At 43.5% G+C, this 18,925-nt stretch overlaps 1 protein-coding gene across 2 annotated transcripts in view; it reads right to left on the bottom strand.

The window, feature by feature from the left end:
• Positions 1-90: 90 nt before the first annotated feature.
• LOC106607454 (protein FAM171A2-like) overlaps positions 91-18,925 on the bottom strand; it is an 88,211-nt gene continuing 69,376 nt past the window's right edge. For both annotated transcript variants that reach the window (XM_045720642.2, XM_045720641.2), the window contains 3 exons: positions 15,941-16,054; positions 7,078-7,204; positions 91-6,620 (listed from right to left, as the gene is read on the bottom strand). In XM_045720642.2, coding sequence (XP_045576598.2) covers positions 4,958-6,620; positions 7,078-7,204; positions 15,941-16,054 — 1,904 coding nt within the window. In that variant the 3' untranslated portion in view covers positions 91-4,957. The remainder of the gene's footprint in view (positions 6,621-7,077; positions 7,205-15,940; positions 16,055-18,925) is intronic.

Genomic DNA, 18,925 nt, shown 5'->3' with positions numbered 1-18,925 from the left:
TGAATGACATTAGGACAATAAATAAATAGAACAACTATTGTAAGTGAGCTGCTGATGCCAATCACACAGTACAAATTCCAAGAATGCAGATTACTTGTTAAATGCTTTAATTATTGGATTGTATATTAACATTATTAATAACAAGCAATAAAAGTTAGCAAAGATTTGCCTCAGAAATATAGATCTGAGAGGGAAAGGAGGTGGCACCAGTTTACCATAACAGCACATCATCCCTCTGTCTGTTGCCTTGGAGACAACAACTGCCCTTGTATAAGCACTCAAACAGTAGGCTATAGGAATTATGATTAGCCAGGCATTCACATATATAAAAAGAACTGTGTAAAAAATGTAAGAAAAAAAACCTTGCTCAAGTCATATTTATTCAGAAGACAACACACCCCATTTACACCGTTTAACTTTCACTGACCTGTGTTTCCAGCACTGACACCATTGTGTGGTAGGCTGTGATTTGTCAGAATTCACAGATGCTGCACTTGCTAATATGGGGAGTTTCATCCGTGGCTTGTCCTGCACTGACAGAGGTGGAGAGACTTGACACACCTTCAAAGCTCTGACTGCCTTGTTTATAGACATCAAACACCAGTATTATCCTTGACCTCAGAACAATTTCTGATGACAAATGTAAAAAAACGCTCATTGAATTGAACACACCACATAGACCACACAATTCAGTAGTGCCTCGTAGGGCCAATAGAACTATTAGCGTTTTTGTGCCAACCTAATCCCTTAAATGACATAGGACGTTAACTTCATCCCAAAAACATACCCTGGACAAAAAAAATAAACAAACATAAAATCTCTGAAATAGTCTAAGGAGATTCCATATCAGAGCTGAGCTGGTTTATTCACAGAGACAGGTGGCTCAATTCTGCAAACTTAAGCATCAAACCATTTTGAAGGTGAGAGAAGTGGATTGTATGATGAACAAAACAAAACAAAAACACAACAGCCCAAATGCTTATGAGAGGAGGAACATGCATGTTTGTTGTGATCCTGAGTCTCAAACCACAGGGAAACCACTTCACATAATAGTATCAACTCTGTAAATCAAAACAGGGTAAGTATCAAGCCTTAAAAAGAGACTTTCAAGGCTCATTCACATACATTAGAATGGAGAAAGGGGAGCGAGAGAGCAGTGACAGTGTTGTTATCAAATAAAAACATATGTGGGTTTACAACATGGATTGTGACAATACAGGTTTGAAATCAAGAGGACCATTGCTGTGCATCTTAGGCAAGGTCCTAAACCTGATTTGCTTTATGCCGTGTTGTATATTAGTCCACAAGGCAACATGATAGAACTTCAACTGGACTTTATGAACCTGATAGCGAGTGTTTGGCTTGATTGCCTTCAAATGACCCCTGATCATGAAGGTTGAGTGCTGTTTGTTTAAATCAAAGTCGATTAGCTAACAATAGCTTGACATTGTGTATGACTCAATATCATAACCTGAAAATAATGAGCAAAACTTGTTACAGAGTATGTGTTAAACCCTTTGTTTAGCCAGTAGCTTTCTGAATGGTTGTACAATGGTTGTTACTGCTGGGTTTACATACCGATGCCTTGAATCCAAGCCATTATTTTTTATGCTAAATGAAGGCACTTAAAAGACTAATTGCTTGGTGTGATTTGTTGGACATTAACATTTTTAGGTCTGAGAAAACCTGGATGGATTCCTGTCTTATTTATCTGAAGGCTAATAATTAGATGTTTTGAGAAGATGCGCCAGTGGAGATTACTGGCAATCTAATATGGCACAGTTTATGGGAACATTAGGTAATTGTGATTTCCACTCAGTCAACTCAGTGTCTTTTCCTTTCACAACATCTTTCAAGTTTGCAATAATACCCAATTATTCTGTTTTTTAAGCTTTACATGTCTGTATCATCCGATCCATGTCTGACTATAAATTGATATTGCAACAAAAGGTACAGACTTGTAATGATAAGATAACAAAAATGTTCTAGCAAACGGTTCTGTGATGCTCTAATTTGTTTCCAGCTCCGCTGCATAATGAACATTTCAAATAATTTAGTCAGGTACATGCTTCCATTGATGTTAATGTTACAAGTCAGCAGGTTAGCAAAGCAAGAACAAAATATGACTGTAACATATTCTGTCAGTAAGGAAAATGACAACCAAAACGGTTTGCATTATTCTCCAGGCTTCAGTGATAGTAACGTTGAGGTGGTTTTCTGCCATTATCTCCAAGGAAATTTTACAGTACAAAATGAAACAACAACATCGTTGTAAACACTGGGTTTTAGGACTTACTTATTAGGATTTCACAATCAAAACAGCAACCTTTTTTCCAATGTTCAATACATCGATCTGTCTCCTCAATGACATTAAGTACCACTCAGTCATAAAAAGAAGGCCATCTGATCTGTTAAAAAAAACAAGAGTAAAGAGTGAAACAAAAATACTAATTAATTCCACTATGTCCATCAGTTCTGGCCAGACAGTCTTGATTTTCCATAGGAATCAAATGTTTCTGTTTGGCCAGCTGACGTCTCCCAAAAGGTCTGTAAAAATTACTTGAGGTTAATGCTAAGGTAACAGGAAAATCTGATAGGTAACGTTTCCAAGGAATTCTACTAACAGCACAGAGCGGAGAAAAACATTGTTGAGCATTTCTCAAGAATCTCAGAACACCAACCAGTCAGAGGAACTCTCCCACTTGTTCCTGTGGGCAAACAAACACCATCCACATGCTTAGGGATCATGATTTTGGTAATAAATAAATCCACAGCCATGTGAAACTTCTAGAGATTTGGATATAGCTACTGGTCTCAGTGACATTTTTCTCTTTATAAAATTATTTGCCGAAATTGTTGCAACCCCTATTACTAGCCTGTTCAACCTCTCTTTCGTATCGTCTGAGATTCCCAAAGATTGGAAAGCTGCCGCGGTCATCCCCCTCTTCAAAGGGGGAGACACTCTAGACCCAAACTGCTACAGACCTATATCTATCCTACCCTGTCTTTCTAAGGTCTTCGAAAGCCAAGTTAACAAACAGATTACCGACCATTTCGAATCCCACCGTACCTTCTCCGCTATGCAATCTGGTTTCAGAGCTGGTCATGGGTGCACCTCAGCCACGCTCAAGGTCCTAAACGACATCATAACCGCCATCGATAAGAGACATTACTGTGCAGCTGTATTCATCGACCTGGCCAAGGCTTTCGACTCTGTCAATCACCACATTCTTATTGGCAGACTCGACAGCCTTGGTTTCTCAAATGATTGCCTCGCCTGGTTTACCAACTACTTCTCTGATAAAGTTCAGTGTGTCAAATCGGAGGGCCTGTTGTCCAGACCTCTGGCAGTCTCTATGGGTGTGCCACAGGGTTCAATTCTTGGGCCGACTCTCTTCTCTGTATACAACAATGATGTTGCTCTTGCTGCTGGTGATTCTCTGATCCACCTCTACGCAGACGACACCATTCTGTATACTTCTGGCCCCTCTTTGGACACTGTGTTAACAACCCTACAGACGAGCTTCAATGCCATACAACTCTCCTTCCGTGGCCTCCAACTGCTATTAAATGCAAGTAAAACTAAATGCATGCTATTCAATCGATCACTGCCCGCACCTGCTCGCCCGTCCAACATCACTACTCTGGACGGCTCTGACTTAGAATATGTGGACAACTACAAATACCTGGGTGTCAGGTTAGACTGTAAACTCACCTTCCAGACTCACATTTAGCATCTCCAATCTAAATTTAAATCTAGAATCGGCTTCCTATATCACAACAAAGCATCCTTCACTCATGCTGCCAAACATACCCTCGTAAAACTGACCATCCTACCGATCCTCGACTTCGGTGATGTCATCTATAAAATAGCCTCCAACACTCTACTCAACAAACTGGATGCAGTCTATCACAGTGCAAACCGTTTTGTCACCAAAGCCCCATACACTACCCACCATTGCGACCTGTACGCTCTCGTTGGTTGGCCCTCGCTTCATATTCGTCGCCAAACCCACTGGCTACAGGTTATCTACAAGTCTCTGCTAGGTAAAGCCCCGCCTTATCTCAGCTCACTGGTCACCATAGCAGCACCCACTCGTAGCACGCGCTCCAGCAGGTATATCTCACTGGTCACCCCCAAAGCCAATTCCTCCTTTGGTCGTCTTTCCTTCCAGTTCTCTGCTGCCAATGACTGGAACGAACTGCAAATATCTCTGAAGCTGGAGACTCATATCTCCCTCACTAGCTTTAAGCACCAGCTGTCAGAGCAGCTCACAGATCACTGCACCTGTACATAGCCCATCTGTAAACAGCCTATCTATCTACCTACCTCATCCCCATACTGTATTATTTATTTATCTTGCTCCTTTGCACCCCAGTATCTGTATTTGCACATTCATCTTCTGCACATCAGTGTTTAATTGCTATATTGTAAATACTTGGCCACCATTGCCTATTTATTGCCTTAACTTACCTCATTTTCACTCACTGTATATAGACTTTTTGTTTTATTTTGTTCTACTGTATTATTGACTGTATGTTTTGTTTATTCCATGTGTAACTCTGTGTTGTTGTATGTGTCGAATTGCTATGCTTTATCTTGGCCAGGTCGCAGTTGCAAATGAGAACTTGTACTCAACTACCCTACCTGGTTAAATAAAGGTGAAATAAATAAATAAATAGAGATACAGATATAGCTACTGATCTCAGTGATGACTACAAGCAAAAGTGGGACTACAAAACACCTGGTACTTTCACAATTCATGTGACAATTGTGCTTGTTTGATTTCCTTTCTCACTTCATAATCTCTTTCACACAGGTCTTTCTCTTTGTACTCCAAGACAGACCTCTCACATTCACTGCTCTTCTTTCTTCTTCCTGGCATTCGTTGACACAGTGGTTCTTCTCCCCCTGTTCTCTTGTAGCTCAATGTTCCCTGAGAGCCCTAGGTCTACCTTACTTCCATACCATGAGGGGTCTCTCCTCGCGCTTCTGCCAGGGACTCTTCTTGTTCCCCTCCTCGTCTTTATCATCGGCATCCTCCCCATCCTCGGGGCTGGTGGCTGGGTCTCTGCGTGTCACCTCACTGGTGGAGGTAGTGGTGGTACTGCTCCGGGCGCTATCCCGGCTGCGGCCCTTCCGGGGGAACGTGCCACCGCGGGGGGTCTTCTCTGGGGCCTCATCCAGCAGCGGTGCCAGAGAATTGTCCTCTGGAGAGTACATGGCGGCGTGGCTCTCGCTGCTGCTGCTGGGGGGGTCTGTGGTGTCGATGCAGGGGAGTTTAGAATAGGTCTTCCCTGCGTGACCTTTCCTCTCAGCTGCCGCTGCAGCCTCTTTTGCTTCCTTGGCCTTCCTCTCCTCCTTTCCCTTTCGCTGCTTTATGTTGGCTTCACGAGCGACGTCTACCCTGTTGTCATGATGACTCCCAGTGGCTCCTCCACCTCCCCCTCCTCCAGGGATGCTGAGAGATTCTCCCCCAAGCTCGATGTAGGAGTGACGAACCAGGGAATTGGAGCAACCGTCCAGGGGGACGAACCAGGCCCGGGGGTGCGGCTTCACCCCCAGCTCAAGAAGCTTCTTCTCTGTCAGCGCCTGCAGCTCTCCGTTCATCTGAGATATGGTGTTGTCGTTGAACAGGACCGGGATGCGGACTGGAGCCGCGTTAGGGTCCGAGGCCCAGTTAGAGTGTCCCTCTGAGGCCTCCCTCTGCTGGCCTGGTTCTTCCCCTTCCTCATCCTCCTGTTGATGATTCTGTTGTTGCTGGTTCGGTTGTTTCTGCTGCTGGTTCTGGTGTACCTGTCCCTGCTGCCTTGGAAGGGTCATGCTAACCTGGATTCCCTCCATGTCATGCTGCATCTGTTGCTGCCTCTCCAGGGCCTGCTCCACGGCCGACAGGTCCGACGGCAGGCGCATGTAGTGGGCCGGGATGACCAGCGTGGGCACCACACTCCGGTACATGCTCTCCTTCATCTGGTCCATGGAGTGGCAGAAGATGAGCTGGCCGGGCTGGGTGTTTAGAGAGTTCGGCCTGGCTAGGAGGTCCCCGGTCTGGGACGCTGAGTACTCTGGGGGCAGGCCAGAGTACTCCTGGTAGTGCCCAGCGAAGGGAGGCAGTAAAGGTGGTGGAGATGGTGGATCTGAGGAGTAACCCTGGTTGTCGTTGGCATTGTGATTTTGGTGGTTGTGGCGATGTCGAGGATCATGGGTATTATCCTCCGCTGAGCTGAAGCTGCGGGTGTCGTTGCGGAGCAGCAGCTGAGGATCCAAGTTGTTAGTGTTAGTAGAGCGTGTTGTCACCTTCATGGGAAAACTCTCCCCACCGCCACGCCTGGTGATATTGTCCGTATTCACCTTGGCGTGGCGCTGGGCCTTTCCTGGGGGCGTGTGCCGGAAGAAATCCTCCCTGGAGCTGTGGAGATCCCGGGTGGAGGACAGGTCTGATTTGAGGGCGTCTGGGTCACCCCTGGTGGAGGAAGCAGTGTCGATGTGGATGTGGCCTGAGCTGATGAGGTTGAGGTGGGACATGGAGGTGCATTGATCTCTCTTGGAGCCGTCCAGGCCGGAGGAGACATGCATCTTGCCGTGACGGTACTGTTGCCGCGGTTTCAGACATCTCCGCCTTAAACAAAACATAACAGAGAAGGGTAAAGGGAGAATGCAACCAAACGCACATTTTAACACCCTGTAGACTGGAAATGAAACAACAAATAGAGTCCTGGAGTATCCCGGATTGGTCATTTTTTTCTTTTACATTTTTGACCCAGCCCAGTAATAACACCACTGATTCAACTAAGCAAGTGCTTGACAGGGTTGGGGTCAATTCCATTTAAATTCCAGTCAATTCAGAAAGTAGTTCCAAATTTTCCTTGTTGAAAAGCATTGAAGAGAATTGGCATTGGAACTTCAGTGTACTTCCTGAATTGACTGGAATTTAAATGGAATTTACCCTAAACCTGGTGATTGACGATTCGTTGAGTAGCTAGTTCAAAACTAGTGCTGGGTTGGAACAAAAATGTGCTATACTGGGATTGACTACTCCAGGACCTGAGTTGAGACACGCTGGGCCTGATACCAACCTGCAGTAGTAGAGCAGCAGACAGAGCAGCACCAGAACCAGCAGAGCCATGGAGCCCAGGATCGTCAAGAGGAAGACAGTGTGGTAGGTGGTGATGTCTTGCAGGCCCGTGGGGTTTAAAGCTGAGCCTGCAACATAGGGGTACACCGTAAAACATTTCCTGTCATTTTTATAGTAAATTACTGGCAGCACAGTAGCCTGTAGGTTACTGTAAATCTACAGTAAAATACAGGCAGCACAGAAGCCAGTAAATTACTGTAGATTTCCAGGACCTTTACTGAAACACACATTTACAAAATATTACTGTAAGACTTGACTACAGTTACATGCTGTATTTCCCGAATTTATAGTGCATTACTGGAAGCATAGTAGTTAGTAAATTGTTGCACATTTACAGTGCAGGCAGCTAGCGCCAACGATGGGCAATATTTCTGTTAGGTATTTCAATAGTTTCAATACATATTTAGTCATTTGTATTTCACTGGCCTGAAGTACAATTCATGTATTTTGTAACAGTTTAATTATAATACATGTATTTTGTATTTTCTAATAGAAAAATAAACGTGCAAGTAGCCCGCTTAACTACAACACCATTCTCGTTTAATGCTCTCACTGTAAGTCACTCTAGATGAGAGTGAATTACCAAAATGTAAATGTAAAAATGAACACTTGCAAAGCACACTGCAGGCATTATTCTAATATGGCTCACCTCTCACAGTTCTGGGTGACTTTAACCTCCCCACGTCTACCTTCGACTCATTCCTCTCTGCCTCCTTCTTTCCACTCCTCTCCTCTTTCGACCTCACCCTCTCACCTTCCCCCCCTACTCACAAGGCAGGCAATACGCTTGACCTCATCTTTACTAGATGCTGTTCTTCCACTAATCTCATTGCAACTCCCCTCCAAGTCTCCGACCACTACCTTGTATCCTTTTCCCTCTCGGTCTCATCCAACACTTCTCACTCTGCCCCTACTCGGATGGTATTGCGCCGTCCCAACCTTCGCTCTCTCTCTCCCGCTACTCTCTCCTCTTCCATCCTATCATCTCTTCCCTCTGCTCAAACCTTCTCCAACCTATCTCCTGATTCTGCCTCCTCAACCCTCCTCTCCTCCCTCTCTGCATCCTTTGATTTCCTCTGTCCCCTATCCTCCAGGCCGGCTCGGTCCTCCCCTCCTGCTCCGTGGCTCGACGACTCACTGCGAGCTCACAGAACAGGGCTCCGGGCAGCCGAGCGGAAATGGAGGAAAACTCGCCTCCCTGTGGACCTGGCATCCTTTCACTCCCTCCTCTCTACATTTTCCTCTTCTGTCTCTGCTGCTAAAGCCACTTTCTACCACTCTAAACTCCAAGCATCTGCCTCTAACCCTAGGAAGCTCTTTGCTACCTTCTCCTCCCTCCTGAATCCTCCTCCCCCTCCCCCCCCCTCCTCCCTCTCTGCGGATGACTTCGTCAACCATTTTGAAAAGAAGGTTGACGACATCCGATCCTCGTTTGCTAAGTCAAACGACACTGCTGGTCCTGCTCACACTGCCCTACCCTATGCTTTGACCTCTTTCTCCCCTCTCTCTCCAGATGAAATCTCGCGTCTTGTGACGGCCGGCCGCCCAACAACCTGCCCACTTGACCCTATCCCCTCCTCTCTTCTCCAGACCATTTCCGGAGACCTTCTCCCCTACCTCACCTCGCTCATCAACTCATCCTTGACCGCTGGCTACGTCCCTTCCGTCTTCAAGAGAGCGAGAGTTGCACCCCTTCTGAAAAAACCTACACTCGATCCCTCCGATGTCAACAACTACAGACCAGTATCCCTTCTTTCCTTTCTCTCCAAAACTCTTGAACGTGCCGTCCTTGGCCAGCTCTCTTGCTATCTCTCTCAGAATGACCTTCTTGATCCTAATCAGTCAGGTTTCAAGACTGGGCATTCAACTGAGACTGCTCTTCTCTGTGTCACGGAGGCTCTCCGCACTGCTAAAGCTAACTCTCTCTCCTCTGCTCTCATCCTTCTAGACCTATCTGCTGCCTTTGATACCGTGAACCATCAGATCCTCCTCTCCACCCTCTCCGAGCTGGGCATCTCCGGCGCCGCCCACGCTTGGATTGCGTCCTACCTGACAGGTCGCTCCTACCAGGTGGCGTGGCGAGAATCTGTCTCCGCACCACGTGCTCTCACCACTGGTGTCCCCCAGGGCTCTAATCTTGGCCCACTCCTATTCTCGCTATACACTAAGTCACTTGGCTCTGTCATATCCTCACATGGTCTCTCATATCATTGCTATGCAGATGACACACAATTAATCTTCTCCTTTCCCCCTTCTGACAACCAGGTGGCGAATCGCATCTCTGCATGTCTGGCAGACATATCAGTGTGGATGACGGATCACCACCTCAAGCTGAACCTCGGCAAGACGGAGCTGCTCTTCCTCCCGGGGAAGGACTGCCCGTTCCATGATCTCGCCATCACGGTTGACAACTCCCTTGTGTCCTCCTCCCAGAGTGCTAAGAGCCTTGGCGTGACCCTGGACAACACCCTGTCGTTCTCCACCAACATCAAGGCGGTGACCCGATCCTGTAGGTTCATGCTCTACAACATTCGCAGAGTACGACCCTGCCTCACACAGGAAGCGGCGCAGGTCCTAATCCAGGCACTTGTCATCTCCCGTCTGGATTATTGCAACTCGCTGTTGGCTGGGCTCCCTGCCTGTGCCATTAAACCCCTACAACTCATCCAGAACGCCGCAGCCCGTCTGGTGTTCAACCTTCCCAAGTTCTCTCACGTCACCCCGCTCCTCCGCTCTCTCCACTGGCTTCCAGTCGAAGCTCGCATCCGCTACAAGACCATGGTGCTTGCCTATGGAGCTGTGAGGGGAACGGCACCTCCGTACCTTCAGGCTCTGATCAGGCCCTACACCCAAACAAGGGCACTCCGTTCATCCACCTCTGGCCTGCTCGCCTCCCTACCTCTGAGGAAGCACAGTTCCCGCTCAGCCCAGTCAAAACTGTTCGCTGCTCTGGCACCCCAATGGTGGAACAAGCTCCCTCACGACGCCAGGACAGCGGAGTCAATCACCACCTTCCGGAGACACCTGAAACCCCACCTCTTCAAGGAATACCTGGGATAGGATAAAGTAATCCTTCTAACCCCCCCCTTAAAGATTTAGATGCACTATTGTAAAGTGGTTGTTCCACTGGATATTATAAGGTGAATGCACCAATTTGTAAGTCGCTCTGGATAAGAGCGTCTGCTAAATGACTTAAATGTAAATGTAAGCTTCGCCCCCAAACAAGGTCAAATTTGATAAAAATACAAATAGTTTGAGGGCGGAGCTCACGAGAATAATACCCAGCAGTGTGCTTTGCAAGTGTTCATTTTTAAATTGATATTTTGGTCATTTAGCAGACGCTCTTGTCCAGAGCAACTTACATTAACTAAGGTTGATAAAAAAAACACATATCACAGTCATAGCAAGTAAAACGTTTCTGTAACTGTTAATGAGAACGTTGTTGTAGTTAAGGATATATTGGTCTTCTATTTGTAACAAGATACCTTTTGATGTATCTTTGCCCACCTCTGGTTAGTGCCAATATTACGTTACTGTAATATTCACAGTAAGTTGCTGCCAGATTCCTGTGAGTTACTGTAATATCAGTGCAACGATACAGTACAATACTGTAAGAAAATAAATGCTACTGTAATCGTAAAATTGGTATTTTACTGTAATTACATGGGATTGGTGCAAGCAGGTTGGCTGCTAGGTATGTGTATATTACAGCATATTTATGAATATTTTGTGTTTTATATCACTTGCACTTCTTGAGGCCTAAACAAAGGCTTCCAAACTGGCTGTGATTTAAGTATTGATGGGGATACTAAGCTTCTTGAAGCATTGAGGCTTTCCAGACAATTCTGTCAAAAACAGGTTAATTGTTCAAGGCTTTGATCCACACAGCGTACACTAGTGGCACCTGCTGGTCAAAATAATTCAGAACAGCCAAATTATATAGACGACGTCTTCTACCAAAACAGGTGGTTGTTCGACAAAATGAAGTTTCGGACGTCATTGATCACGTGCTTCTGATAAAGAGATAAAGGCACACTGCTTAGTGATTTCGACGCACGTATTGGAGCGTCGGTGATAAGAGAATTATCTAATAAAGGTAAATGAATCAATAAACCATGATGAATTATTAGTCATACAGCATGGTTAATGAATAATCAATGTAATGATCAATGTAGGGATCGATTGGTCTGATTAGTTCCGGAAAGTCCAGGAACCACTGGAGAGGGAAAGAAATGTGTGTATGCAATTAGTATAGAGAGCTACAGAAGCAGATGGTCAAGGGAGTAAAACTTCAGAGAGTTCCTAACCTTGAAGGAAAGGAACAGGCTGAGCCAGAAGGTGATAAACAGCGTGAGAAGTTTATGGGGGTTGCAGGTCACCAACAGATTGTGTGTAAATGCATGTGCGTAAGTAAGCAAGAACTATATAATGACTGTTTTGTTATCCTGACGCCAGAACGTTCTCATGAATAAAGCTACAGAAACCTTTTGCAGAAAGCTGAGTCCTTGCCTAATTATTTTAACCCATTGTCTTACAAACCTTGGGCATTAGTCAAGGCGAATTGATTATTGATTATTATCATCAAGATATAAAATTCCTATAACAGTCGGTATCAAACATAACATCGCTAGATTATACAGGGCAAAACATACTTGGCAAAACACTCAAACAGTAAAGGTTTAAGACTTGCTGCCACTCTGACCTGTCCCTATACACATTAAATTGTTAGGGCACTACTACCACATATTAGTTCAATCGGTACAGCAGTCTTACAAACAGGTGCAAAAACATAGCTACTTACAAGGCATGCCTCAAAATATGTTATTGAGCCAAATATTCTTCCCCTCCCACAGCATTTCTCCACAGTGCACCATCATTTACAGAATGCTGCAGTAAATACATATTAAAACAGCAATACAATACTTTATTGTTAAATTGTATTGTAATAAAGTTACAGAAACAGTGAATATGTAATTATATATTGCAGCATACCAATGAATATTTGGTGTTTTTTTCACTTGCAGAGGCCTTAACAAAGACGTCTAAACTAGCAGTGATTACAGAGCAAAACCGATCAAAAGGACATAGCTAAACAATCAACCATTAAAGGTTTGAGACTGCTGCCACTGATTTGTCCCTTACAAACATTAAATTGTTAGGTAACTAAATTATATATATTTATTATTATTTAACTAGGCAAGTCAGTTAAGAACAACCTATTATTTACAATGACGGCCTACTGGGGAACAGTAGGTTAACTGCCTTGTTCAGGGGCAGAACGACTGATTTTTACTTTGTCAGCTCGGGGATTTGATCTGGCAACCTTTCGGTTACTGGCCCAATGCGCTAACCACAGTTAAATTGGTACAGCACTCTCACTAACATTTGGAACAAATAGCCTCTTACAATGCACACCTCAAAATATGTTTATGACCCAGAAACAACAATAACACTAGAGTTCAAAAGTTGATTGGTGCTACAAAAATACAGTATGGCACTGTAACAATTTTTTTTGCAGTAAATTTACAGCAATTTGTTACAGTGATAAATAAGATACTAAGACGGGCCACGTCTGCAACAGAACTTCCTACAAAAAGCTTTGTAAGATTGACCGGCCACAACCCCTAGCTATACAGTTTCATCGCAAAAGTGCATGAACAAGTGTTCGTGACTCAATTTGTATCTCATATTGATATGGTCTTAAGACAGGGATCATCAACTAGATTCAGCTGCGGGCTTTTTTTTTTATTGAGCGGATGGTCATGGGGCTGTAACATAATTAGAAATAATCAGTAGACTGCAAATTGATCTCAAACAGCTCAAACAGATATAATATTTGACTAAAGCATAATCATTTCAAACCTTGCTGACATTTGTATACAATCACATATCTTGCTCTATTATCTGTGGGAATACTTTGTAACAGATTTCCAAAATGAAAAAGTTTTTTTTTTTCTCAGAAAACTTGGGAGTCCAAATAAAATCAACTGCGGGGCGCTAGTTTGGGAACCCTGTCTTAATCCTTCTGTGGTGTTCATGTTTTTGTTTTCACCCAGTGTTCGCGGGTCTGATGGACCCACACCATTATTGGGTTTTTAAAACAATACAGCCATAACAATTTACGTAAAAATACTTAATACTTACATGTTGACTTATATCAATTGCAAGCACTATAGACAGCATACATGGTTAATATTTGCCATTTACCTCTGCTAGATCACATTTATCAATAAAAGCTCTGTTCGTTTTTTTAATAAAATGTGATTTTTGTAAACAAAAATCAATTATAATCAAGAAATGGGTGGAATAAATCATGTTAATCTTGAACAAATGATAAAACAAGGTTATCACTATTGATGTTTATTGCTTTGAAATGAACAAATTGAAATGATAAATGAGCCCCATTGAACACAAATTAAGGCCGGTCTACACACCACATGAGGAACAGAGTTTTACTGTGTGTGTGTGTGTTGCAAATTTATTTCTTGGACTTCATGCATTTGTGCTGTGTCTTCTTGTCCTTCTTGGGTCCACACACATCGCAGTGCTTCTTCTTGTGTTGCTACTGGCTGCAATCTAGAATGATGAAAACACTTAGTTCAGGAATTTTACTAACATCTCACTTACTCACATACATACATGTATGTAGTTACAGCAGGCACACACATGTGCAACAACATCACTCATACTTACATCCGGTATTGGTGTTGTTGGTTCTGTTGGTCGGGCGGATGGGGCACCAGCATCCTCCTCCTGAATCCTCCTCACGATGGCTGCAGAAGATGGGGTCCCTTGGATATGTTGGCTCCTCTGGATTTGAGGTCTTACCAATGCCTTGTCCAGCTCCCCGAGAAAGAGCCGTCTCCTCTGAAGCTTCCCTCTGTCCCAATCTGGGTTCAACGCCATCCAGGTAACAAACGCGTTGTATGTCAAATATGTTGAAGAATATCACAAGTGGCCAGCATAGGGTTCTTCTTTTGCAGCTGTAGCCAGTCACCAGCTTGTCTAAATTGTCCACCACTCCTTTTGTGGCATTGTAATCCATTATGATTTCTGGTTTTAGATGTTCGTGGCCATAGATTCTCCCATCCCTATGCAGTGTACTCATGAGTACCACGTTTGCCTTTCTTTGGCACATAAGACACTAGGGATGTGTCGGGTGTGGTACACAAACTTAGAGGAATTGATAGGCCTGTTCCGTGTATTCAACAGCTGAGGTGGGAGCTCTGGCTTGTTTTTTTATGCTGTTCCTACCATCGTCAGCTTCCTCTTGAGGACCTCCCTCCAAATTAGTGCAGTCCAGTATGATTTTCTGGATGGTGTCTGGGATGAACAGTTCAAAAGAAGACTTTATGTCTTGCACATGAGTAACCACCATCCGTGTAGGCCCTGGTTGCATCCTTATCATATTGGCAGCCATGCGGGGTGGCTCATTCCTTGGGCAAGAAGACCATTCAATTTCACAATTTTTTGACATCTATATTTTCCCTATGCAGGCTGCTGATGAGCTGGTAGGTGAAGGGCTGGTCCTGGGGCTGGCTGAGGGTCAATCTCATCCTCTTCTTCCAACTCACTGTCAGAATCCGAATTGACAGAGACATGATCCTCATATTCTGAAAATTCTTCATCTTCCAAAGTGGAAGACACTCCGTCCACTAGCTTCTCTCTCTGCAAAAATTATTTCTAAGGCCTTCTGAGCAGAGATTCTTTTTGCCATACTGATTGATTGTGGTAAGGAGCCACACGTGCAAAACTATTTATTTGTTTTGTCCCTCCCCCAATTTGCACCTGGCTGTGGTAGAGTATGGGAAAATGCAGATTTCTTTACAATGTATCGAAATAATGTGTTGTAATAACATTGTGCAGGTTCCCACAATATTGCACACACTACAAAGGGTAAAGAGTGCAAGAAAAGTGGGACACAGGCAGACAGGTTCTTGGTGCTATGTTGAAACAGCAGGCCCAGCGAGGCACACAGCAAACCTTTTGTTTAATTTTTACTTGTTTTCGAACACCACACAAGGGTTAAGGGAATCAAGATGACAGTGGGGCTGTATAAAAAATGTCAGACTGATGCAGTCCCGAGCTATGTCGATGGGCAAAAATTACAAAATACATTTACAAAATACCATAAAAATCTGTTTCAAAATAAATGACGAAATACTTGTATTTTGTCATGTATTTCATTAAAATATGTATTATGTATTTTAAAATACGAAAATGAATTTGGAAGTAGCTGGCCCAAACAGCAACAACATTCTCAGTAATGGTTACAGAAACGTTTTAATTTCTATGACTGTGATATGTTGTTTATCTACCTTAGTTGAAGGCATTGACTGTAAGTTACTCCGGATAAGAGTGTCTGCTAAATGACCAAAATGTATATGTGATAATGATCATAGTAAAATGAAATGCAAAGCACACGGTATTATTATTGGCCTTGTTTCGGGACAGAGCTTATTAGAATAACGCTCAGCATGCTTTGCAATTGTTCATTTTTACATATACATTTATATTTAGTTCATTTAGCAGATGCTCTTATCACACTATAGTGCAATCAGACTTCTGATACCAATGTAGGGTGAAAGGGAGCCACAAAATTGTGAATAGCTATACAAAATGGTATAGAAAAGTATTTTGAAAATACAAATTACAGCTCTCGAAAGTATCTTGTTACAAAATATATTGGGAGTGTAATTCAGCCCAGCGTAATACAAATTTCAAAATACTCAGAAGTAATTTAAATACATATTTCAAATACATGTAACAGAAATACTGTCCATCTCTGGACATAGTTACCGTACCTGTGGTTGAGGGAAAGGCAGCCAGCCAGTATCCTAGCTGGTTGGCCACAAAACTCCATGTCAGCTGTGTTCCTTCTTTCTTGATGTATCCGGTTCCTTTCCTGACCCAGAGTCCTGTTGAAGTAAAAGTCAACATTGAGGACAGAATTAGTTAGAGTAGAGTTGGAATTACATTATGCCAATGCTTGCTCATAATCCCTGTACACAATAATTTCAAGGATAATCAGTATATTATTATTAATCCTGGAGTGAGCTGATGGAACAGCTCCATAGTTACTGTACTGAACGTGTGCTGTGAATCTATTGCTCTACATTATAAGGCCAGCGGTGTTTTGCATTCATATCCAGTGATGTCTAGCTTGTCGGGATAGAACATACAAATGATGAGCGAATAACGTGATTCAGGGAAGGAAGACAGCTTTGAGTCCAGGTAGATGCTTTCCGACCCTAACCAAAATAATGAAATAAGAAAAAGAAGAAAAAAAAGAAGAGAACAAAAAATGACAAAACAAATAAAAACTTGGCCACCAAAAAAAGAAGAAAAAAAAGAAATTTCCCATAATGCCAGGTGCCCTGAGGAGAGGGTCAGGATTCGGTAGCGTAATGTGTTTTGACAGGGTGACCTCGGCCCACAGTACACCCAAGGTCCCCTTCTACATCATCCTCCCTCTCCTAAAATAGTTTTAATTTCTGTAATTCTCGTTAGCATTTTCACTTTGCAGAAAACATAAACACAGAGGCAGGTTATGATTAGGCCTACATGTTACTTATGCAAGTGTCCTGAATGATTTTAACACACTGTAGGGGAGAATGGAAACAGTGGCCTAAAATAAAAAATGTCAAGCTTACAGTAAGATATAGCTTATGATTAATAACATATTTGAAAAAATAAACATAATATTGCCTTTCAATTCGAATAAGCAATATAACTATTACTTTAAATAACTATTAGATCAATATCATCTGTTTCCCTTAAGACTACAAACATGTGTTCGACTCCTCTTTTAGTGATAATAACAGAGACAAGGGAAGTCTGTGAATATACTACCTTTGTCATCATAGCAGCAATACAACCAGGGCCTGCATTAATCAAAAGTGTTTATCTAGGATCAGGTCATCTTATTCATTATGATCTAAAAGTCAAAACTGATCTTAGATCGGCACTTCTACTGACGCTTTGTGAATACAGGCCCAGGCATGAAAATCCATTAGGGCTCTATCTATTAGTCATGTCTGACATCTCTACTGCCCATTGGCTACAGCTATTATTAGACATTAATAGACGATCTGGCATCCACAACCTCAAACATTGAACCACCTGAGAAGTCAACCTAGGACTTCTAGGCTCCACTTTGAGCCAAGCTCTAATTAACACATCCTAAGTGGTGTGAATAGAAACACACTTGGCTAAAATGGTATATTCAAAAATCCTCTAAACTAGGGGTAGAAGGGAGGTTAGAGTGAATTGAAGTGTGATTGTGTGTCATGCCAGGTCACTTATCTAGGAAGTGCACAACCATGGATGTAGTGTTATATGTTGACCACTAGGGGTCATCATGCACACAGACGAACAGTAGTAGGGGCTTTTGTTAATCTCCTCATCATAAGGCAGGGGGATCGTCTTTATGCTGAGTCCGTGTGTGTGTGATCCGTCTCCAAAACAAACACAGACTCATATCCTTTCCTCTGTCACAGCTGAGTCAGGAGAGATAATGGAGCCTCTGATCTAGTCTCCTGGGCTATATGGAACAAGAAACACTGTCTCGTCCTTCTTCCTCCTCCTTTCTCTTTTAAAGACGCCTTGAAGGAGGAGGATGGGAGGAGATCACATAGGAGGGGTCATCAAGGACAGAGAGAGAGAGAAAGAGAGAGTATTCCTCTTGACTGACGAAGGGGTCATGTTCAACTTTGACTCAACTTTTTGGACTCATCATCACACTGTTCTCTTGTACTCATTTGTCATGCAAATATGCAAATGTTATGTACAGACTGTACGCACACCCACATACAAAACAAATCAATTTCTCTCTTCAGTGGCAGCTCACCCTGGCCATCCACCCACGCCCAATATCTACCCACGCTCCATATTTCCCTCTTACATCTAATTTCCCCTCAGTCGCAATCCTGACTGACAGTCAGCAGCCTTGTATTACAGCTCACTTAGCTCTCCCTTGATAGTCCTGTCATAGTGCCACAGTGTTCCACAGCGTTCCACAGTACCCACCAATTAAAGGCTTCCGCTGCAGCACCTGATTCTATTTGCTAGAGTGTTCCGAGTGCTCCTGGCAGGTGTCCCCAACCTCCCCAAACATCTACAAAACTCATGGTGGATTTAAAGTCTTGCAAGTGTAACCTGACACGCTGGAGGAGTGGAGTGTGTGTGTGTGTGTGTGTGTGTGTGTGTGAGTGAGAGAGAGAGAGAGAGAGAGACAGGGAGAAAAATCTGGTGTCAAAGCTGACTCTGGAAGAGAGGCCTCTGGGGATACGAGACTAGAGGCCCATTTTTCTACTCAACACTGATCTAAAGCTGCACAGGAGTATATTTTATTGCTCTGTGTGGGATTCTACATCTGTAGTACTTGTTGACATTGGCTGAACCTGCGATGTTACTTGATTTGTTTTGAGTAGAAACTTTCAGGTTTACTGCTTCTGCAGAGGTCAGGGAAAAGAAGAAGGTAACTTTGTTGGACGTAAGTTAAACCATGATGGATACAAAAAATTATTTATGACTAAATGCTGTCAACCAGAAGCTTTTATGTATACAATATATACTGAAATACTGTATAGAGCACTTGAGACATAGGACAGTACTTGCTGCAGTACTACATGAGGGTCAGTGGGGGGCATTCTCCCTCTTAAGCAACTAAAAGCCCACACCCCCAGAGCTCTCTCTCTCTGTGTGTGTGTGTGTGTGTGTGTGTGTGTGTGTGTGTGTGTGTGTGTGTGTGTGTGTGTGTGTGTGTGTGTGTGTGTGTGTGTGTGTGG

The sequence above is a fragment of the Salmo salar genome, chromosome 06 (assembly GCF_965601325.2).
Source record: "Salmo salar chromosome 06, fSalSal1, whole genome shotgun sequence".
In the NCBI taxonomy this organism is placed as follows: Eukaryota; Metazoa; Chordata; class Actinopteri; order Salmoniformes; family Salmonidae; genus Salmo; species Salmo salar.
Note: the sequence above shows the minus strand (reverse complement) of the source record. Positions and strands in the feature narration are given on the sequence as shown.